Source organism: Carcharhinus amblyrhynchos, chromosome 14, assembly GCF_965287045.1.
Source record: "Carcharhinus amblyrhynchos chromosome 14, sCarAmb.v2.hapA, whole genome shotgun sequence".
In the NCBI taxonomy this organism is placed as follows: Eukaryota; Metazoa; Chordata; class Chondrichthyes; order Carcharhiniformes; family Carcharhinidae; genus Carcharhinus; species Carcharhinus amblyrhynchos.
The window spans coordinates 73,070,186-73,094,999 of NC_137337.1; the positions used below are offsets into that span (position 1 = coordinate 73,070,186).

Sequence of the window (24,814 nt, forward strand, 5' to 3'; positions counted from 1 at the left end):
ATAAATTGTTTTTACGAATGTTGCTTTTGCCAACCACTTTAAGGCACGGTCTATTTATTTCAATCTACTCTCTTCATAATTTAAACACCTCTATCCAAGCTCCGTGGGAGAATATAGCTTGCTTTGACAATCTAGCCACATTATCAAAGCCCCACATCCCTGGAACTATTCAGTAAATCTTTTCTGCGCCCTCTCCAAAACTTTCACATCCGTCCTAAAGTGCGGTTCCCAGAATTAGATACAAAGCTTCAGGTGAGGTTGAACCAGAATTCTATTCCTTTCTTGCTGATCTGAAATATCCTAAAATACCTGATTCAACCACACGTCTTCATTTAAAACCAGCAACAAATCTTCTGTTTACATGCTACTTTGAGCAAGAGTATTTGGTTCTTGGTCTATAGATCATTAGTTTGAGGATTGCTGATGTTTTCAGTATTTCTAGATAAGCATACGTTAAATGGTCAATGCATTGGATTTGGACAAATTTGGCATCACAACTTGCATAAAAAATGCAATAATGTTTCTATCCATTTGATAATCTTGAGTAATATCAGGTATTTCTATGTTTTAGTTTAAACCAGCTGTGTTCCACTTGTTGTTATGTGGCTGTAAATAATGTTTTTGGTTTTGCTTCAGTGTTTGGATGCAAGTCGACCCTGGCTCTGTTACTGGATCCTGCACAGCTTGGAACTTCTGGGTGAGCCAATTGATGACTGTACAGCTTCCAAGTGAGTATGCAAAGCCTCAGGTCATTTTTGATTTTGAATGCCCAATGTCCAAAATTTGGTTTTGCGTTATATTTGAAGTTTGTATATTTATATCTTGCATGGACCTACTTTGCGCTTCAACATTTTCACAAGCATCCTTGGCTTAATCTTGCAATCCCCGTCCCATCCATCTATGTTGTAGTAAGGGACAGGCTCGCACAGTAGCTGCTGATATTTCGGAGCAGGGTGTGGTGTTACTGATTTGAGGGACTAATGAGGCTCACTATATTAGAGAACTCGATTAACAGTTTGGGAGAGAGAATCTGTATGTCCCACTATCTATATTGACTACTAGCTGTTGACTAGAAACTGAACTGGACCAGCCATATAAATACGATGGCTGTAATTATTGAATGGCGGGGCGGGCTCGAAGGGCTGGATGGCCTACTCCTGCTCCTATTTCTTATGTTCTTATTAAGACCAGGTCAGCGGTTAGGAATCTCGCAGTGAGTAACTCGTCCCCTGACTCCCCAAAACCTGTCCACCACCAACAAAGTGCAAGTCCGGAGTGCGATGGAATACTTGACTGAATGAGTACAGCTCCAACAATACCGAAGATACTTGACACTATCCAGGACAAAGCAGCCCTGCTTGATTGTTACCCCTTCCACGAACATTCAATCCTTCCACCACGTATGAACAGTGCCAGCAGTGTGTACCATCTACGAGATGCATTGCAGGAACTCCCCAAGGCTCAACACCTTCCAAACCAGGGCCACTACCATCTAGAAGGTCAAGGGCGGCAGATAGCTGGGAACACCACAAGCTGAATATTCCCAAGTCACGCGTAATCCTGACTTGGAAATATATCACCGTTCCTTCAGTGTCGCTGGGTGGTGCCACTACTTCCCTACCAGCATTGTGGATATACCTACACCCCAGGGACTGCAGCAGTTCAAGAAGATGGTTCCGCCATCTTGAAGCAACTGTGTGTGTGTGTGTGTGTGTGTGTGTGTGGGGGGGGGGGGGGGGGTAATATTTCATCCAATCATTATAAAGCAAAGCAGGACAAGCTTAGCTAGACAAACGGGATATAAGAATTGGAGGGCTTTGTTTGATTCATTGTTTTTTTCCTTACTATAAGTTAGCTTGTACAGTTTGTTGTTGGTACAGACTCGATGGGCAGACTAGCCTCCTGCATTGTAGGGATTCTGTGAAGCTTCGACGAAATGTCTTTTTTCAGCAGTACTCCAGTTCTGTACTTCTGAATGATCTTTATTACCTCTTACATAAAATTTGAATGTGCTACTAAAATGAATTGAAACTTAAGCTTTCACGCTTGGGGATAAATATTTATGGAGGTCTTTGACATTTTTCACAGGCCAGGATTGTTTCCACTGACTTTTGCCCATTTTAAGTTCCAGTGTATTGGAGTGAGTTTGGAAGATGCTTGGGCGTAAGTCGATGCAAAGTGGGTGTGATACTGGGTGCACTTTAAAGTTACTGTGAAATTCCCCTAGTCACCAACTCCGGTGCCTGTTCAGGTCAATGCACCTAACCAGCATGTCTTTCAGAATGTGGGAGGAAACCGGAGCACCCAGAAGAAACTCACTTAGACACAGGGAGAATGTGCAAACTCCACACAGACAGTGACCCAAGCCTGAAATCGAACACATGCCCCTGCTGCTGTGAGGCAGCAGTGCTAACCACTGTGCCATCATGCTGCCCATCAAGATTTAGCTTCCATGTTGTGCCTATAGAGGAAACACCAGGCCGTGCAGATGACAGTTGGAATTAGAGGGGCAGCCAGCGCGTAGATATTTTACATGGGAAAATATACAGATACTTCCTATTTTAACTGAAATGAGTTATTTGTCTTGATCAGTCACCTACGAGCTCTGTGTCAAAATTATATACTCTGTGGCAGATTTGAAACTTGATAATGATTTGACTTTTTGGTTGTCTTGTCAGTTCTCAATTATGTTTTTCCCTCCTTCCGAAACAGCATTTGTCAATTCCTGACACGATGTCAAAGTCCCAAAGGTGGATTTGGTGGTGGACCGGGCCAAGAGCCACATCTTGCTCCAACATATGCAGCGGTGAATGCGCTCTGTATTATCGGCACAGAAGAGGCATATAGTGTTATTAACAGGTAACTATGATAAAAGGATAGTACAAAAACTATCCTAACTGGCGTCTTGTTGGATTTTTATGATGCTCCAAACAAGAAACATTACACCCAGTTTACTGGATGTGAACTTTATGCATTGTGTTTTGTACAAGAACATAAGAACTAAGAGCAGGAGTAGGCCATCTGGCTCCTTGAGCCTGCTCTGCCATTCAGTAAGATCATGCTGATCTTTTTGTGGACTCAGCTCCGCTTACCTGCCTGCTCACCGTAACCCTTAATTCCTTTACTGTTCAAAAATCCATCTGCTTTTGCCTTAAAAACATTCAATGAGGTAGCCTCAACTGCTTCACTGGGCAGGGAATTCCACAGCTCCTGTTACTGCTGTGTATACCAAAAGGCAGCAGGAATCAAGTGGAAAACAGTAGGTGTGTCTCGTATGAAAATCATGCTCTGTTAACATGCTCCAACTCTGACTGGCTGCCGTAATTTGGAAGGAAGTCAACATTTTTTCCAATTTTGGATAGCGGGGCGGCACGGTAGCACAGTGTACCTGCTTCACAGCGCCAGCGACCCGGGTTCGATTCCCAGCTTGGGTCACTGTCTGCGCGGAGCCTGCACACTCTCCCCGTGTCTGCGTTGAGTTTCCTCCGTGTGCTGCGGTTCCGTCCCACGTTCTAAAAGACGTGCTGGTTAGGTGGATTGACCCGAACAGGCGCCGGAGCGTGGCAACTAGGGGATTTACACACTAACTTCATTGCAGTGTTAATGTAAGCCTACTTGTGACTAATAAATGAACTTTAACTTTAATCCCCCCTGGCGTTCGGACCCAGCTAGGACTGAAGTGACTGGGTTAGCAGCCAGGAGCAGGAAATGGTGCTGATCCCTCAGTCTGGCTACCTTTCCAGGAAATAAATCTGAGAATTTTGCTCTCCTCCTCAGGGGAACCCATTATATCCGTCTGTGTTTGGAACATTTTGTGTGGAGAGGATAAATCCAACTTCAGAGCTGTTGGTCTCTTTCAACAGCTCGAGGTTAAAGCTCCTCTGCAGCGGTTGAGTCGCATTTTATTACTTCCAGGCCATATTAACTTGTGCTTCATTGGATTGTTTGGGGAACTGTTACTTTTGTATTGCTAAAAGCAGCATTTGTCAGTTGACCAAATGTGATACTTTAAGGCTTATTTTAGATGGAATGATGTTTGCTTATGGTGACCTTTATTTTAATTTCCTTTTAAACAGATCATTAGGTTTCAGACATTCTTTAGATTTCTCCTCTTGTGTCAGGAACCAAATATTGCTACCTAAGCAATTCCTCATTACCTACGGATTAATATGTGCTGAATAATAAATTATGTTAACAGCTGGTTAAGAACATTCGTTCAGTTTGCTTAACTACATTTCTTGTGTCAGGAACCAAAGATTGTTTCCATGAGAAATTCCTCATTACCTGGATTAATATGTGATGAATAAGTTCAGTGAGAACTTAACATAAGAACTAGGAGCAGGAGTAGACTATCTGGCCCCTGGAGCCTGCTCCGCTATTCAATAAGATCAGGGCTGATCTTTTCGTGGACTCAGCTCCACTTATCCGCCTCTCAGCATAACCCTTAATTCCTTTACTGTTCAAAAATTTATCTATCCTTGCCTTAAAATATTCAATGAGGCAGCCTCAACTGCTTCACCACCGGGCAGGGAATTCCACAGATTCACAACCCTTTGTATGAAGATGTTCCTCCTCAACTCAGTCCTAAATCTGCTCCCCCTTATTTTGAGGCCATGCCCCTTAGTTTTAATTTCACCTGCCAGCGGAAAGATTGTCCCTGCTTCTATCTTATCTATTCATAATCTTATATGTTTCTATCACTCCTCATTCTTCAACCGTTATATTGCTAATTAAGAACTTTCATTCAATTTGTCTAACCAATACGTAACTAACATTCTGATGTGTCTTGCTTTGCAATCTGGAAATCAGGTTTGCTCTTAGAATAAGCAGCAGCCAGGGAAAATGGATCAGATTTGAGTAGATTGCAAAGGCTTCACTTCAACTCAAGATCAATAAAATGATTTCTTATTTTCTGTCATCACCTGTTAGACTTGGCCCAGTGTCTGTATCAGCATTTAAATCCATGAAATTATCATAGAATCCTGACAGTGCAGAAGGAGGCCATTCAGCTCATCGAGTTTACACCAACTACAATCCCACCCAGGCTCTGTTCCCCTACCCCATATACTTATCCTGCTAATCCCCCTGACACTGTGGGGCAATTTATTCTGGCCAATCAACCTAACCTGCATATCTTTGGACTGTGGGAGGAAACCAGAGCACCTGGAGGAAACCCACGCAGACACAGAATGTGCAAACTCCACCCGGACAGTCACCTGAGGTCAGAATTGAATTTGGGTCCCTGGCGCTGTGAGGCAGCAGTGCTGACCACTGTACCACTCTAAAATAATGGGAAATTGGATATTTCTAGTTAACCCTTAAAAGTGCCAGGTGAGGATAGAACAGGTGCTTTCAGGATGGGTGAATTTTTAAAGACTTCTCTGGCCCTGAAAATTCAATTTTACAAGTATGGAGCTCATCCCTTCAGGTGTCAGTATCAGACGTTTAAAAAATATGTTTTTACTTTTTCTGTCTTTGTCTTTTATCTTGTTCTCTTTGTACCAGCTGGCTTTTTCCCCATTGTGATTTAGCTTACTTGCGAGTAATTTAAATCTGACCTTAACATTTTGGTTTGGACTGTAGGACTAATTTTAACTCTTTGCTTGAGGGTGGATTTTTGAATGGCTTAAAGTCAGGCCCTGCATGTCTCAGTGAAGATTTCACGGGCTGGTTGGTTGAAGAACTTGTTTCTTGCCACCCTTGTTACACCCCTTTAAAACTGACCTCTTTCAACAAGTTAATATTCACCCCTTTTAATATTTCCTCCTTTAGCTTGCTTTCAATTTGTGTCTGATAATATTCTTAATATTCCCCTGTAGCACCATGGTAGGTTACTAAATGCACTGTGTTGTTATACTTGCCGTCTTCCCGCTGTTCCTTCCTCCGCAACTTCTCGACTCTTCCTATAACTTGAGTGCCTCACCTTACCCTACAAACTCCCCCATCCACGTTTTTAAAAAAATCTCAAGCTCATTACTTTGATCAAACTTTCAGACACTTTTTCTAAACTTTTCCTGGCTCCTCATCTGTCTCTTTTTACACCTGTTTGGGAAATGCCTCGGGAAGTATATAAATGCCAGTTAAGTCATAGAATCCCTACAGTGCAGAAGGAGGCCGTTCGGCCCGTTGAGTCTGCACCCACTCTCTGACTGTGCATCCAGCTCAGGCCCCTATCACCGTAACCCCATGTATTTACCCCACCAATCCCCCTAACCTACACAGCTTGGAACACTAAGGGGTAATTTAGCATGGCCAATCCACCTAGCCTGCATATCTTTGGAATGTGGGAGGAAACTGGAACACTCAGAGGAAACCCACCAAACACAGGGAGAAGGTGCAGACTCCACATAGACAGTGACCCAAGGTGAGAATTGAACCTGGGTCCCTGGCACTGTGAGGCAGCAGTGCTAACCACCATGGCTTCTTGAGCACTTGGAAGGACATGCAGCTTCTATTTTGAGGATAGCATTCATGAAACAAACCCATTTTAAATTAATAACTAGAAAATGGGGAGCAAGACATAAACTGAGGGGGAAAAACTCCATTTTGTCAGTGTTTCTTTGCAACAAAAGCATATTTATAGCAGTCTTTATTTGTTATTTTTATTTCTCATCTCATTGCTGCTGCAAAAATAAAATTTGCCACCAGACTAAAGAAAATATCTTCTACAGCGATGAAAATGCCAAGTGCTGTAACTGAATAAATGGAGCAGAGAAATCACTTTTCAGTCAGTTGCAGAGTGCTGGCATCTAAATTTACATAGCTGATAATGTTCCTGATTTACTATCCTACTGATGTGATTATTGCTTATCGGAGCATCATGGAATAATGTGCTCGTTGTTTAACGCTGTGAATTAGCAATTAGGTTTCTCAGTGAAAGATAATCACTGCTAACAACTAAACAAAACTAATGGGATGGTACAGTGGTTAGCAATGCTGCCTCTCAGCCCCAGGGACCCAGGTTCGATTCCGGCCTTGGGTCACTGTCTGTGTGGAGTCTGCACGTTCTCCCCATGTCTGCGTGGGTTTCCTCCAGGTGTTCAGGTTTCCTCCCACAGTCTGCAAGACATGCTGGTTACGTGCACTGGCCGCATTAAATTCTCCCTCTGTGTACCTGAATAGGCGCTGGAGTGTGGACGTGTTGAATACTTACTTTGAGTCAATATTTACAGTAAAGGACAAGGTCTGCAGGCTGGATAGTAGGAACTAATACTGCATCAAGGAGAAGAACTCTCAAAATTAATGAAGACACTAATGGCACTAATTAATGCTGGAACAAATGATTTCCATCCTATATTTTTTTTTATTTACTCTTTCATCGAATGAGGACGTCACTGTCGAGGCCAGTGTTTGCTATCCATCCCTAATCACCCTTGAACTGAGAGACTTGCAAAGCCATTCCATTAAAAGTCAACCTCATTTCCATGGGTCTGGAGTATACATAGTGGAGTCACATGGGTCAGGATTTTCACAGTAACTTCGTTGCAATGTTAATGTAAGCCTGCTTGTGACACTAATAAATAAGCTTTAAACTTAAACTAAAAGTTTTGCGCATCTATTTTAATGGAATTACGTTAATATTTGGGGATCCACTCCATTGTTTAGCTACAAACCAGTTTTTGTGGACAATGGGATTTGAAGCTCGTACAGTATAATATGAAATGGCAAAGAGCAGATTTATGCAACTTTTTATTTCAAATGTGCAAACAAAAATCAAATGAAACATAGATGTTGGTGTTGGTTACCAATGCGTTTGCATAAACTGGATATGTTCGCTCTTAATTTGTGACAAAAATATCAAAAAGTCTTTTGCGTTAAAAATGAAAGATGTGGCACACTTAATGGCACTGAATGAAAGTGTGATAAATAAAAACAGAAAATGCTGGAAATACTTGGGTCTGGCAGTATCTAAAAAGAGAGGAAACACTTAAAACTTTGAGTCTAATATGATGATTTATCTGAACTAAGTCTAGTCATTTTGGACTTCTAAGTTTTTTTTTATTAGTGTCACAAGTAGGTTTACATTAACACTGAAATGAAGTTGCTGTGAAAATCCCCTAATCGTCACACTCCGGCGCCTGTTCAGGTACACTGAGGGAGAAGTTAGCATGGCCAGTGCATCTAACCCACACAACTTTTGCCTGAAGGGGGAAACCGGAGCACCCGGGGGAAAAACATGCAGGTGCAGAGCACAGCTTGCAAACTCCACACAGTCATCCAAGCCAGGAATCAAACCCAGGTCCCTGGCACTGTGAGGCAGCAGTGCTAACCACTCTGCCACCCTATTTGATGCTGCCAGATGTACTGAGCTTTTCTAGCATTTTGGATTTCCAGTGTCCGCAGTGTTTTGCTTTGATTGGATCATAATGTAGCGCAGTCTCCCACCAAACTACCCTGCGTTGATCATTACAATTTCTTTTATCTACTTGTATGCCTGGGTACATTTCAGCGAAAAAAAAATGGTAAAAATGCTGATGCAAGGAATTCTGTACAACCTAAGTTTAAAGGCTTGGCCAGTTTGAAGTTAGAAAAATGTTTTTCATCTAACAGAGACACAATATTGATTCATTTCCGCCAGTAGTAAAGCTCCAAGCTTTGGTTCAGATAGGAGTTATTCATACCATTCTTGAGAGCCTTAGGCCAGTTCTTGAGGTTAATTAGCACACACCAGGAATGCCCACCACTCGATGGACAAATGTAGGATGCCTGTGGGTTGATTGCATTTCGCCTTCAAACGTGTAACACATGCAGTATGACCTCTTAATACCGTCTGCCTGTTCAGAGAGAAGCAGAAGCCCAGAGCAAATCAGAGAATGAAATGAACTTTTGTAGTAAGATCTAAATAAAGCTGATATATACTTTGTGTGGAGCTTTTTCTCCATCGTTTCTGCATGCATGGTTAATGTTCCTGAGGCTGCAAATGTATTTTAGAAGTAGGACATTTGGATGTTATTATTTGTAGTTTGAACGTTCTCACCAATGGTTCTTTTGACAGTGATCATGACTAACAAACAAGGATCTGTCAAACTTGCTGAATTATTGATTGCCATGAATTGATTCCCAGGGTACAAGTTTGTTTCACATCCCTAACCTCTGTTCAATGTAGGAAGTGATTTACTAGCCCTTCCTCTTTCTTTTCTCCCCCCCCCACTCCTTCCAATAACCCAAGTCACTACCACGTAACTCCTGTAAATGTTTAGAGGGAAGAAGCCAGTGAACATGTTTCTTTGCTGTATGGTAGTAAAGGGGTTGGGCTGTAAGAAGAGTTAAAGCTTTCTGAATGTAATATCCTTTTTCCCAGCCTTCAGTTTTATTGCTTAAACATTCCAGTAGCACCAAGCAATACAGAATCTGACTTCCAGTGGCATAGTGGTTAGCCCTGCTGCCTCACAGCATCGGGGACCTGAGTTCAATTCCAGTCTCGGGTCACTGACTGTGTGGAGTTTGCATATTCTCCCCGTGTCGGTGTGGGTTTCCCCCAGCTGCTCCGGTTTCCTCCCACAGTCCAAAGATGTGCGGGTTAGGTTGATTGGCCAGGCTAAATAGAGCCTAATATCGGGGGGATTAGCAGGGTAAATATATTGGGTTATGGGGATAGGGCCTGGGTGGGATTGTGGTCGATTCAGATTTGATGGGCTGAATGGCCTCCTGTACTATAGAGATTCTATGATTCAATTCATCATCAATGTAGTCTTGCAACAATTTATAAATGATTGAGCCTGTGCAATTTTTGCACCAAATTTTGATTGCGGTACAGACACTGTCGCTTCAAATGTAAACTTTTAACAGGGCAAAACAATCTACATGTATTGCCCGCTGGAAAATCTCAGCAGGTCTGACAGCATCTGCAGAGTGAAGATAGGGCTAGTGTTTCGAGTCCAGATGACTCTTTGTCAGAGTTGACTTGGAATGTTGGCTCTATTCTCTCCCCATAGATGTTGTCAGACCTGCCGAGACTCTCCAGCAGTTTTCCGTTTCTGTTTCAGATTCTAGCATCTGCAGCACTTTGCTTTCATCAGCATAGTGCCTGATCGTTCGAGGCAACGGATAAGTTAATTTCAAAGTGTCATAATTTAATTAAGGCTGAACAGAGTCTCACTCGTACTCCTTTGTTCTCATTACAGGGAAAAACTGCTCGAATTTCTATACTCTGTGAAGCAGCCGAATGGTTCCTTCACCATGCACGTGAGTGGAGAGGTCGATGTCAGGTGAGTTTTGATTATGATTGGCTTCCTATTGCAAGGCGTTGACGTCGGTGTTTAAACACGCTTAAAGTAATCTAACTAAGCAATAAACTTTAAGATAGAGCAATGAATAATTTCAAAATGTGTCTATTCACTGTGAAATACAATAATTCAGGTGGCATGGACAGCGTGTTGTGCCGTGGTCTCAATATTTTACATTTATCATTCTGAATTTCCTTTTAAGAGTCAGATAACTTACTCTTCACGTCACATCAGAAAATCTTCCATTATATTTCTTTCCATTGCACTATTTCTGTTAAGATATACACGGATAAAACAGATTATTTGAATTCTTTATCTTAAGCAGCATTGCTTTGTGGGAGAAAACTGTCTTGTTTGTTCCTATAAACGCTTAGGAGAGCCCATGTTCTGGTAGCTGGTGTATACTGGTGCTAGACAGACTGAATGTTTAAGCTGGCAGATATAGTACCCATCAAGCAGATTACTTTGTCCTGGGTGTTTTGGAGCTTGTCAAATGTTGTTGGAGCTTCATGCATCCAGGCAAGTTGAGATTCCATCTTGCACCTGAATTGTGCCTTGTGGAAGGGCTGTGGGGAGTCTTGCTCTTGTAACTACAGTATTTACATGACTGCTCCAGTTAAGTTTCTGGTCAATGGTGGACACCCTCCCCCCCCACCACCACCACCACCACCACCCCAGATTGTTGATGGTGGCTAATTTGACCATTCTAATACCATCGAATATCATGCAGAAGTATTATAGACTCCCCTTTCCTGTTGGAGATGGTCATTGCCTCACACTTAAGTGGAACAAGTGTTTCTTGCCACTTATCGGTCTCAAGCTGGATGTTGTGCTGGTCTTGCTGCATGTGTGTACAAACCTTTATGATCTGAGGAACTATAAACGGAACTTAACACTGCAACTTCCAATGAGCATCTCCACTTCTTACGTGAACTTGGAGGGAAGTCACGAAAAGGTAGTTGGGCTGGGGAGATTGCCCTGAGGTATCCTTGTGGTGGTGTGCTTGGTTTGGGATTGGCCTCCAGATGCCATAGCCATCATCCTTGGTGCTAAGTGTCACTCCAACCAGTTGAGAGTTTTCCCCCAGTTCCTATTGACTTCAGTTTTACTAGGGGTCCTCAATGCCACGTTTAGTCAACTGATGCCTTTACGTCAAGCATTGTCACCCTCGCATCACTTCAGGGATTCAGCTCTTTTGTCCAATATACATTAAAGATTGGATGAAGGAATTGAAACCAATATCTCCAAGTTTGTAGGTGACACTAAGCTGGGTGACAGTGTGTGCTGTGAGAAGGATGCTAAGAGGCTGCAGGATAGGCTGGCTGAGTGGGCAAATACTTGATAACTGCAATAAAATGTTGATAAATGTGAGATTATCTGTTCTGGTGGCAAAAACGGGAAGGAAGATTATTATCTAAATGGTGGCAGTTTAGGAAAAGGGGAAGTGCAATGTGACCTGAGTGTCATGGTGGAACAGTCGCTGAAGGTTGGCAGGCAGGTACAGCAGGCGGTGAAGAAAGCTAATGGCATGCTGGCCTTTGTAGCAAGAGGATTTGAGTGTAGGAGTAAGGATGTCTTGCTGCAGTTATACATGGCCTTGGTGAGGCCACACCTCGAATATTGTGTGCAGTTTTGGTCTCCAAGTCTGAGTGAGGACATTCTTGCTATTGAGTCTATGGCACATTGTTTCCGCTCTTTAGCATGCCTGAGTTGTTAATGATATGCTCTTCGACACTCATCAGTGAACCAGGATTAGAACCCTGATCAGATGATGGTGGTCGAGTGAGGAATGTGCAAAGCTATGAGGTAACAGATTGTGGTGGAATGAAGTCCTGCTGCTGATTGCTGCCCACATTGTCTCGGGGTACTCAGTTTTGAGCTGCTAGATCTATTATGAATCTATCCTGTTTAGTTCAGAAGTAATATTACCTAGAAACCATAGAATCCCAGTCGTGCAGAAGGAGGCCATTCGGCCCATAGACTCTGTATCGACAGCATTCCCACCTAGGCCCTATCCCCGTAACCCCACATATTTGCACCACTAATCCCTCTAACCTACGCATCCTGGGATACTAAGGGGCAATTTATTATGACTAATGAACCTAACCTGCACATCTTTGGACTGTGGGAGGAAACCGGAGTACCCGGTGGGGAGAATGTGCAGATTCTGCACAGACAGTGACCTAAGCTGGGAATCGAACCTAGGTCCCTGTTGCTGTGAGGTAGCAGTGCTAACCACTGTGCCACCATGTCGCCATTACGTAGCAGAAAGGAGGGTGTCCTTGGTGTGAAGGTTCCCCTGTACTTTGTCTCCACAGTGACTGGGCAGTGGTCACTAATATTGTCATTAACAGGAGCACCAGAGACTGATGGCCTGGTGTGGACAAGGTCTCACAAAATTTTTTTCTCTCTCCTCCTGCTACAAGTTCAGTCTGGTAGCTACACCCTTCAAACCTCGTCCGCCACTTCAGTAAGAGCAGCTGGATTTTCAACTCCCACTTTGGGGGAATGGAAGAGGTGAGGTGGGGTGGGATGGCGGTCAGAAAATCGAACAGGAGACCCAGCAGGATTCTCCACCTGATTTGTCCCCACCCTTTGCCAATGATGTAATGGAAATCCCAGCTTCTGAAAGTCCGGATCCCCTTGTATGTCAGCTCGCATCTCGTTATCAGGCCTTTTACTCCTTCTGCCACCCCCCCCACCCCAAACCTTCAATTGTCCAATCATACCGATCTGAATCACGACACTTCCCTCACACAGTGCATCTGGCGAACAGAACCTGCCAAAGTTGCTCAAGTGAGTATAGCTCTCGGGTTGGGCGGAGGGCATGACTGGATACTGCTGGCCTAGGCAATGGCAGAGTAGGGGGGCAGTGGGGCAGGGGTTTTGTTTGGAGGGGGGGTCATGTTTTGATTTTGATTTTCTTTTTGTTTTGAGATGTCCCAGTGGAGTGATGTTGTGGGCTCCTTCCATTTCTTTCCACATAAAAATGTTTGAAAACATGGTGGGGAAACCCAGCAAGGCAACTGGTGGGCTGGCTTCCTCTTTTCCCACCTCGAGGCAACACTTGGGGCAGCACGGTTGAATAGTGGTTAGCACTCCTGCCTCACAGCACCAGGGACCTGGGTTCGATTCCTGGCTTGGGTCACTGGCTGTGTGGAGTTTGCACATTCTCCCTGTGTCTGTATGGGTTTCCTCCCACAGTCCAAAAGGCATACTGGTTAGGTACATTGACCCGAGCAGGTGCCTGAGTGTAGCGACTAGGGGATTTTCACAGTAACTTCATTGCAATGTTAACGTAAGGCTTACTTGTGACCCTAATACATAAACTTTACTTTTACTTTAACACTTTGGAAAAAAATTGCAAAATTCCGGCCTGTGCCATTGAGCTGCTGTTATGATGTGAATCACCCACAGTACTTTCTGTACCCTTGCAATCTTCAATGTTCAATAGTATTCAACAAGGAGAATTAATTATTGATTAGCTGAGGGAGAGTGGCAGGTGGAAGTCAGCAAGAGGTTTCCTTGCCTCTATTTGACTTGAAACCGTGCGACCTCTTGATGAGTGGAGTCAACATTGAATCCTCTGAGGGTCATCCCTTCCCAATTGTATATCACCATGCTACCACCTCTAGTCTGACTTTCTGGGAGGATAAGGCATACACGGGTGGGGTGGAGGAGTATGCAGCGTAGGGCAGTCTGAATTTTGTAACAAAATGATGTCCCTTGTGCAGCAAATGTAAGAATCTGAACTTGCCGGGGATTTTCAGTTGATAAATGCAGCAGTTACATGCTTAGAACAGGCTCAGTACTTGGCAATAGAATCAGTCGGCCTATTTCATGGAGCCTTTGTGATTGAATGCTCTTCCTTGAAAATAAAACTTGAGTAAATCCGATTTTGTTTGTCCCTGGTTGCCCATGGCAAATCTTTTTTTTGCTTCTTTGACCTTTCCTGCTTTCATGTGGCATCTCAAGGCTTTTACTTATTTCCCTGCGCACAGTGAACAGTCAACAGCTACAATCCTGGGAAATCAAGGATATTAATCTGCATGAGTGTTTTTTGTTGTGTCTGTGTTGTCCATGTCAGAGCAATGTTTGGGTTCAGTACTCACCTTCCATTTATAATTCATGGAAAAGATGCATTTTCTTGACTCCGTTTAATTTTATCGGTGAGAGTCTTTTCCAGTTCTTTCTCTTTTCCACTCAAGACATCTTGGTGATATGGTCGCTTTGCTGTCTCATTTACTGCTTTTCTGTCTTTGGTTTTTGAACTATGAAGCACAATAAAAGCAACAAACCCTCTGAGGGTGGTTAAGATTTCCAGCTGCAGCAGATATACTGTGCTAAGTGTGAAAGGCCACTCCATCAGTTGTTCCCAGTGAACTCAAGTGAAACCTTAAATATGCCATAGCTGGTGCTGTTTCATTACCAGGATTAAGTGCAATATTTGTTGCCACATGTTCACCGGAAATATAGCTGTTAAATCTCCCTGGCATCAAGCAGTTCAATATGTGAATCGTCAAAGCTTAACTCAGTGTCCAGCTGGTCTGCAATTGTAACAAACAGATTGTACAGGTTTATGCATGATACCTCAGCAGCATCCATGACTTGTACGTCCTGAGTGGGTTCCAGGAATGACACAGGCTGCAGAGTTGGCTCCTCGGAGATGAGGGCACGACTGCAAAGCACGTGGCTGATGACACCCATATAGCAGTCTCAGGCTCCTGCTGAGGGGACCTATGACCAGCCTCATGCTGCTACCCAGGATTTGTTCTAGCATCCTGAAAATGAGGCCTCGATTGACCCAGTAGAGCACTCTGATACAGTCACCAGAAGCTGGCGATGGAAAGGGGTGGGAAAGACCTGGATGACGAGGAGACGGAACCACTGCACGTCTTCTCTGGTGAGGGCACTGCGGTTCTGAAAGGCAAGGGTGCAGATAATGGGGTGGCATGGTAGCACAGTGATTAGCACTGCTGCTTCACAGCTCCGGGGACCTGGGATCGATTCCCGGCTTGGGTCACTGTTTGTGTGGAGTTTGCACATTTTCCTGGTATCTGCATGGGTTTCCTCCGGATGCTCCGGTTTTCTCCCACAGTCCAAAGATGTGCAGGTTTGTTGATTGGCCATGCTAAAATTGCCCCTTAGTCCTGAGATGCATAGGTTAGAGGGAGTAGTGGGTAAATGTGTAGGGATATGGGGGTAGAGCCTGGATGGGATTGTGGTCAGTGTAGATTCGATGGGCCAGATTGGCCTCTTTCTGTACTGTAGGGTTTCTATGAATCTATAATGAAGCCATTGCACTGGACAGACAAGGCAGGCATGTTCATGAAGCCTTCATAGCTACAAGATTCTGGGGGCGGGGGGTGGGGGGGGGGGGGGGGAGGCGGTGATGATGGCAGTGAGGATGCTCCTGAGATCTTCACATTGCATTTCATAGAAACTACAAGCAGGAGTAGGCCATTCAGCCCTTTGAACCTACTCTGCCATTCATTTTGATAATGGCTGATGATTGTCCTTATCTGACTGATTACAGTATATGTATGTTCTGTGAAGAGGGTCATTCCAGCTGTGGCACACTGGGCACATGGACTTCAACAGCGCTTGACATCATGGCAGGCTTCATCACCTGTTCCATTCAGTGCTACACCTTCACGTGTCAGGATTGCTGATGAGATGGGGGCTGATGGGCAGTCTCGCCTCTTAAGGTGCTGAGAGCAGATGCAGAACATCAAGGAATTCTTGAGTATGAGATTCTTGCAGCAAACACAAGCCACGTCAAGGTGTAGGCATCACTGACGTGGACAGTGACTTTGAAGCTGGATATCTACTATGCTCAGAATTCCACACACTGCACAGGGAGAGGCCCTGGATTGTGACACTTGGCTTCATTTTGTGCAGGAACCAAAGTTTCACATCTGACTGACGTGACCACTGCTCATCATAGCAAGGAGACATTCTTGGGGATGTATTTGCAATGGTCAACATTATGTACAAGTGATTAACACCCATGCCCATGATGTGTAACTGCGCTTTGACATTTCTAACCCTGTGGCTATGTCTTGGTGCATTCACAACATCCACAGAAGAGGTGATGTCCTCTGGAAGGCTGAGACCTGGAGAGCCCCAGCCTGTTTTTGGGCTGCTGTGTAGCAGTGCCACCCTCCTCAGTCTGTGGAGCTGTAGCTGATGGGGTCACAAAAGAAGAGGGTTGAATGGACTGGACACTCCCAGTGTCACCTGGGTGGATGGCCACAGGTTATGTACCTGTTGATCCTGTTCCCTACTGGGGCCCAAGGGCACACGGCTGCCTTCTTGAGAGGCTCGAGTGAGTTCAAGTTGCCCTTCCCTTCCTTGCATTGACACTGATGGATGCCAGCAAATGGCTCAGCAGGAGTGCGGTTCCTGCAGCAGTCCAGGACCAATCTCCTGGATCAAGGTCACCACAGTAGCTGCCACTTTGTCAGTGTTGATCTTGGTGCGTTGGCATGTCAGCGCTGTTAACTTGTTCTGAAGGCAGATGGGATCATAAAACTGAGGATTCTGTCCTGATGTTCATAGAATCATAGAATCTCTACAGGGCAGAAGGAGCCTATTTGGACCATCAAGTCTGCGCCGACCACATCCCACCCAGGCCTTACCCCATACATTTGCCCTAGCTAGTCCCCCTGACACGAGGGGGCAATTTAGCATGACCAATCCACCTAACCCACACATCTTTGGAGTGTTGGAGGAAACAGGAGCACCCAGAGGAAACCCACACAGACACGGGGAGAATGTGTGTGGAGTTTGCACAATGACCGACGCTGGGAATCAGACCCTGGCTCTGAGAGACAGCAGTGCTAACCACTGTGCCACCCTGCGCTTGTCTTTGCAGCTCCAGCACTGAGGCTCGACCGAGTCCAGAGCCTCCTCACCTGACTGGGACTCAGCAGATTCCTGGCCTCCAGCAATCCACAGTGTGCCAGCTTTGAAAATCAGTAAGATCCCGGAATTGATGTGGATTCAGACCAGAGGTTGCCGATTTTGAGACACTCTAGTAATTGTTCCTTTCTCGGGAAACTGAATGGGGGGGGGAAGAAAAGAATACAGGAAGGAAAACTTGATCACATCCTGAATGAAAAGTCACAGACCATGCAGACTCCAAAAGATTATTTGACAAGGAGGCTGTGAAGAGCAATATGTTTTCATTTCTACCTTTCACACCAAGGACTAGAGTTAGAGGATGAATTACATGGTTGCGGGTGACTTTTGGGGAACGAATTTGTCTCATTGACTGCTCTCATTAAGCAATCAGCTTGCAGCACAAAACCACTGGTCACTTGCTGAGAGCTTTAGTTGTTGAAATGGAAGAGGTACTGTTTTCTATTAGTTGGTAGGCTGTGACATTGGAGCTTGGGATTATGATGCATTACTGGGACAGGGTGGGAGGAATTTTATTTATTTGTTGTTTGACAGTACTAATGCTGAGTGCTTCAGTATTGATGCATGCAGAACTTTGGCCAAAATAGAAATGGCATCAGTGTTGCACAGATTGATCACAGATTCCCTACAGTGTAGAAGGAAGCCATTCAGCCCATCGAACCTGCTCTGACAACAATTCCACCCAGGCCCAGTCTCCATAACCCCACACATTTACCCTGTTAATCCTGCTGACACTAAGGGGCAATTTAGCATGGCCACTGAACCTAACCTGCACACATTTGGACTGTGGGAGGAAACCAGAGCACCCAGAGGAAACCCACGTAGACATGGGGAGAATGTAACCCAAGACTGGAATCGAACCTGGGTCCCTGGTGGTGTGTGGTAGCAGTGCTGATCACTGTGCTGCCCATTATAATAATAATATTGTTCTAAAGAAGCGAGTACTCTTCAGAGTAACTATCTTTTTTGTTTATAATAGTGTTACTCTTCCTGAGGCCAACAGACTCTGACAATGCAAAGGAAGAAAATCAAATTATTAACATATCGGGTGCTTAGCTTTTACTATTCTTCTCTTCTTGCCTACTTAAAACAGCAGAAATTGCTGATTTGTAAGAGAAAAGGTGGCGATGTCAGCGTTGGACTGGGGTAGGCACAGTAAAAAGTCTCAACATTAGGTTAAAGTTCAACCAGTTTATTAGGAATCACAAGCTTTCAGAGCACTGCTCCTTCATCAGGTGAGTGATTCACCTGATGGAGCCACTCACCTGATGAAGGAGCAGCGCTTCAAAAGCTTGTGATTCCAAATAAACCTGTTGGACGACTTACCGTAAGAGAAAATACATTGTTCAAAGGCTTAAGCTCCCTTTTTTGACAGCCATGATACGAAGTATAAAAATTGATTTAGAATGTTCCCTAACGATTGTTGGTTAAATGATAACTGGAAGCAAATTCACTGTTCTGCAATTTTCTAGGAGTACCTACTGTGCGGCATCTGTTGCGTCCTTGACAAACATCATCACGCCAACACTGTTTGAAGGGACACCAGAGTGGGTGTTAAGGTCAGTACCTTAAAGCGGAGAAAGATCAATAGACAACTCAGTTGTTTTCAAAACTGTGAATTAACACTGTTAACGTTCAAAATGTATTGCCTGTACCCTGCTTCTAAGTAATCAATCAATGTGTGAATGCTATATTCAAACCACTCAGGTTTGCTAACATCTCTACTCAGTTGCACAGTTTTAGATTCCTCCATGTTCTTCTTTGGATGAGAATTCTGCTGAATTGCATCCCATGACCAGTTGAGCACAGCAGGAACAGCGGTTGAGCTGTTGTGAAGAAACATTTCCTCCTTTCTCAGATTGTGCTTTCATTCTTCTCCCCGTGAACCTGAAAAAGATGCACAGTGGAGACTGGGATTGGAATTTGGACCACATCTCTGTTTCACCACATGTTATTTAAGCTAAAATGCTTCCCAAGTCCACTGCACATCGAATCATAGAATCCCTACAGTGAAGAAGGAGGTGATTCGGCCCATCGAGTCTGCACTGGCAACAATCCCGCCCAGGCCCTATCCCCGTAACCTCTCATATTTACCCTAGCTAGACCTCGTGACACTAAAGGGCAACTTAGCATGGTCAATCAATGTAACCTGCACATCATTGAGGTGTGGGAGGAAACTGGAGCACATGGAGGAAACCCACGCAGACACGGGAGAATGTGCAGACTCCACACAGATAGCGACCAGGCTGGGAATTGAACCTGGGTCCCTGGTGCTGTATAGCAGCAGTGCTAACCACTGCGCCAACGTCCCGCCCGTCTGACTATCATTTTACAACTGTTGGCTGGACCAATAAATAACTACAGCATGTAGTTTTCTCTGCCCCCTCCTGCATCCAAAAATTACTCAGCTGATCCTTCCATAAGTATGGAATTGCTGTTAGAAGGGGGTCAAGAAGGGGCTCTGAACCATTATGTTCTGAGACTTTTTTTATCCTCAAGGGAATTCATCCTTAGATCAGACTTTGAAATCTGTTCCTAATAGCATTCAAACTAAAATGCAAGTTGAATAATTACTGATTTCAGGCAGTGACAGTATTTGAAAAAATCTGTTTGCTGAGAGTGTACAAAATTCAAGAAGTGAGCTTTTTTCTTTTGAGAGGCAGTGTTTTCACAGTTTGTTCATGATTTTGGATCAAGTGTCACAAAGTTGAGTAGAGTAATTGTAGATTGGTGTTCGTAAAATTATAAAATAATAAGAGCAGGAAGTTTGAAAATTGTTTAAAAAATTTGTGAAAAAAAGAAAATTGCATGGTTCCTTTATAAGGCGGTGTGTGTTTTTCTCATGCTTAGAAAGTTTTTAAAAAAATGCAAGTACATATAATGAAAAAACTGAAACATCTATATTGGAAGGCCAAGTAGCAGTGTTACCAAGGCAGAGGCTTTCGAATTTTTTTTTAATTCAATTTTAATTCGACACTTAGACACCAAGAACCAATTAAATTTAAATTTGATGGTTTTGGCAACCTAGGACTAATCCTATTGTGGGGGAGGTATTGATTTGTCTTCACATATATAAAAGAAAGGTGGCAATGGGACAAAAGCAGAGAGCAACTGCCGTCTGCCAGAGTAACAGCTTCATTTAACTCTTAAGAGAAATTACCATCTCGCTCAGAAAGGACAGCAGGATTAGAGGGCACAGCTTCAAGATGAGGTGGTGGGGGGGGGCAGTTTAGAACGGAGTTGAGGAGGAACTTCTTCACTCAAAGGGTGGTGAATCTTTGGAATTCTCTGCCTGTTGAAGTGGTGGAGGCTACCTCACTAAATATATTTAAGACACGGGTAGATAGGTTTTTGACAGACAAGGGAATTAAGAGTTATGGGGGAAAAAGCGGGAAAGTGGAACTGAGCCACTTCAGATCAGCCATGATCTTATTGAATGACGGGGCAGGCTCAAAGGGCTAGATGGCCCACTCCTGCTCCTATTTCTTATGTTCTTATGATAGCGAAGGTACCAAAGAAGAATCAATAGGGAAGACACGAATATTCCAGAAGATGCAAAACCTTGTTGTAATTTAGAGAGTGATTAAAATACTATTATTTTTGTTAATTAGTGGGAATTGTATTTATCTAAACAGCATTCCATTAGAATAGTATCTTATTTGGTATGTTAGAGTTTAGTTAACTTTTGTTCACTGTAAATTAGATAAATAAATTGTTACTTGTTGATTTTAGAGAGTGTCAGAGAGTTATTTTGATTTAACCACTAAAAGTTACTGAAGAGCAGATCATACCACAGCACATTCAGATTATGAGGTGAGGTACTTCTCTTTGAGTGCTTAGGCGTTAGTTCTCGGAGGGGGGTATCCAATTCCACTTTGTAACACAACTTCAGGATTTGCCACTTCGGGTTGATCGTTTCAAAGCAAAAGGCTGAAAAACCACTGATTAAAATAAGAGGGAGATGTTGAACCAGAAATTTAAGTGCATGCCTTGGTATGCTCCATGGAAAGGAGCAGTTCAGAGAGAGAAAATGCATAATTGTCTGCGACTCCTCTGATAACTTTTCTTTTCCTTTGCAGCTGTCAGAATTGGGAGGGTGGGATTGGCGGTGTACCTGGAATGGAAGCACACGGTGGCTACACGTTCTGCGGTATGGCTGCCATGGTCATCCTTAAAAAGGAATGGATGCTGGACCTCAAAGCTTTGTTAGTAAGTCAGACCTTCTCTGCTTTTTTTGTTGGCATGTTTTGTTTGGTTCAAAATAGTAATGTCTCTCCGATTAGACACATCCGCTGAAGGAACATATTGGATTAAATGTTGGCTCCTATTACCAAAGAGCTATCTTGCTTTTGACCTTAGGACAAATAAATAGACTGCTATCATATTTCTACCATGTTGCAGCATTGAATCACTATCCAGTCAACAATAGGTAGACCAGTATATTAATTTTGCAATTCTTCGATACTCGATTGAGTTTGATTCCACTTTCATTTGTTCCAAAACTCACAACTACTGCATTCAAGAGTTTACAGTTCTAGCATTGCTGCCTTACAGCGCTAGGGACCCAAATTCGATTCTCAGCTTGGGTCACTGTGTGGAGTCTGCACGTTCTCCCTGCCTACACGTGGATTTCCTCTGGATGCTCCGGTTTCCTTCCACAGTCTGAAAGACGTGCTGGTTAGGTGCATTGGCCATGCTAAATTCTCCCTCAGTGTACCACCCTAACAGGCGCCGGAGTGTGGCGACTAGGAGATTTTCATAGTAGCTTCATTGCAGTGTTAATGTAAGCCTGTGACACTAATAAATAAACTTGTACATCTCCATAAAAAATTTATTTTTTAAGTCATAACCCACAGTAACATTTTAACAGTCACTAAATATTAATCTTTTCCACTATTTTCATGGAGATGTGTACACAGAATTTTGGATGATCGCAAAGGGCAAACAAATTAAAATGATGGCAGCTTGTGTTTGTTATCAATCTTGGAAACCTATCAAAACTTAATGGAGCTGGGATTATTTTTAACATCTGGGGACATTTTATTTTCTGGAAAATGGTGATTGTCGCTTGAACTAAATCAGATCTGACCTTTGGGTGACAGCAGGTACAAAACCTGCCAAAAGAGCTTTAAAACTGTATTCTCCTTGAATCTCAACCAATTTGTCGTCTTCAAGTCTAAAGTCATCTTCATGGCTTGTTCATAGTATTTTCTTGGGACACTAAGGAACAATTTTAGCACACTCTTGTTGCCTGTTAGGGTACTGTGAGGGAGAATTTACCTTGGTCAATGCACCTAACCCAAATGTCTTTCAGGAGGTGAGCTGGTAAGATGGATACAAAACTATCTTGGGCATTGAGAAAGTAGAATATCAATAAAGGACTAACTCAGAAAATATGGGTTAGGATGGTTTGACAGAAGTTAGAGAGGATAGCATGACTCAAATAAAATGAAGGCAAATAAAGCAGTGGTACGGTGGTTAGCGCTGCTGCCTGTCAGTGCCATGGCCCAAGTTCGAATCATGGCCTGGGTCACTGTCTTTGTGGAATCAGTGCATTCTCCCCGTGTCCGCAAAGGTTTCCTCCGGGTGCTCCGGTTTTCTTACGCAATCCAAAAATGTGTGGCTTAGGTGGATTGGCCAGGCTAAATTGCCTCTTAGTGTCAGGGGGACCAGCTAGGGTAACTCCATGAGGTTATGGGGTTAGGACCTGGGTGGGATTGTGGTCGGTGCAGATTCGATGGGTGGAGTGGCCTCCTTCTGCACTGTAGGAGTTTATGATTCTATAAAGAATGGAATGCTCTCGGGGGGGGGGGAAAAAGCTACAGTGACATTAGTAATTTAGTTATGGGTGTTGTTGTATTCTCGTAAACATCTATTGGGTAAACAAGGTAGGAAATCCATTATATTGAGGAACGTGATTAGATCTATACAGAATTGAATATACTTGTCTGAATAGATCTGTATAAAAGATGGCTGATGTGATTAGATCTGTACAGGCTTGAATATACTTGAATGATCTGCATAAAAGATGGCTGTAACAGAATAACTTTGAGCAGAGTCTTCTGTTCACACTCAGTGGTCGTTGTATGCACAAAATAAAGTAATACTGTTTGGATTTTCTGCGATGTAGGTTGTTGTTTAAAAATTTTCATTAACAGCATAGAAAGCAGAGAGTTGCAGTGGAAGGGTACTTCTCTAACTGGAGGTCTGTGACAAGCAGTGTTCCACAAGGATCAGTGCTGGGGCCTACATATATGTGTGTATATATATATAAGGATTTGGAGGAAAATGTAGGTGGCCTGATTAGTAAATCTGTAAATGATGATAATAAAAAAAATTGGAGGACTAGCACATAGTGAGGAGGATTGTCTGAGGATACAGCAAGTTAGAAATCGGCTAGAGACCAGGGCCGAAAGATGGCAGATGGAATTTAACCCGGACGAATGTGAGGTGATGCAATTTGGAAGGTCTACTGCAGAAGGAAAGTATACAGTAAATAGTAGAGCCTTTAGAAATATTAGATACAGAGGGATTGAGGCGTGCAGATCCACAGTTCCCTGAAGGTGGTAACTCGGGTGGACAAGGTGGTCAAAAAGGTGTATGGCGTGCTGGCCTTCATCAGTCGGAGCACTGAGTTTCGGAATTGGAAAATCATGTTGCAGCTGTATTAGACTTTGGTTAGACTGCATTTGGAGTAGTGTGTGCAATTCTGGTTACCACCCTACTGGAAGGATGTTAATGTATTGGAAAGGATGCAGAAAAGATTTACCAGGATGTTGGCTGGTTTGGAGGATATGGACTATGAAGGAAGGTTGAACAAACTTGGATTGTTCTCATTGGAGAGTTGGAGGATGAGGGGGGACCTAATCGAGGTTTACAAGATTATGACAGGTCTGGATAGAGTGGATAGCCAGAATCTTTTTCCCAGAGTTGAAGGGTCAATTACTGGGGGCATAGATTGAAAGTGAGATGGGGAAAGTTTAAAAGAGATGTAAGGGTCAATTTTTTCTCACACAGGGTGGTGAAAGCCTGGAATGCACTTTCGGAGGAGGTGGTGGAAGCAGATTCTATAATTACGTTCAAGTGACTTCTGGATAGATACATGAATAGGCAGACAATAGATGGATATGGACCAGGTAGAAGCAAGACAATATTAGAGAGGCATCTGTGTCGGCACAGATTTGGTGGGCCGAAAGGCTGTTCCTATGCTGTACTGTTCCTTGTTTTTTGAAACTGGTGCACCCGGAGGAAACTCTCACAAACAAAGGAAGAACGTGGAGTCTCCACACAAACAGTGACCCATGCCGAAATTGAGGCAGCAGTGCTAACTGCTGTGCTGCCACCGTGCTGCCCAACTGTTCCATGTTGAATCCATGTCCACTCTTGGACCTGGATTTCTAGAATTGGAACTTGGCCAGTGTAATGCCTGTTCGTGTGCCATGCTAACCTGTGACTAACACAGTAGCTAACACTAACATTTACGGTAGGGGAGAAATTAGATTCTTTGATTCAAAATGCACTCACAAGCATCTAGCTTAAGAGGAAGTAATTAAGGAAAAGATTTCCTAAAGAATGGTCAGATGTGCAAGCCTGATGGTGCTCCTTGAGAAGTTGAAGCTTTAGTGGGTGAAGGAAATGCGGTGAGGAACAACATTGCATTTTAG

General features: G+C 43.6%; 1 protein-coding gene across 1 annotated transcript in view; it reads left to right on the plus strand.

Annotated features, from left to right (window-relative positions):
- Positions 1-24,814, plus strand: part of fntb (farnesyltransferase, CAAX box, subunit beta) — a 98,035-nt gene that overhangs the window by 41,596 nt on the left and 31,625 nt on the right. The window contains exons 4-8 of the mRNA XM_080203093.1: positions 637-728; positions 2,713-2,859; positions 10,125-10,208; positions 18,623-18,709; positions 21,230-21,359. Of these exons, the coding sequence (XP_080059219.1) occupies positions 637-728; positions 2,713-2,859; positions 10,125-10,208; positions 18,623-18,709; positions 21,230-21,359 (540 nt within the window). The remainder of the gene's footprint in view (positions 1-636; positions 729-2,712; positions 2,860-10,124; positions 10,209-18,622; positions 18,710-21,229; positions 21,360-24,814) is intronic.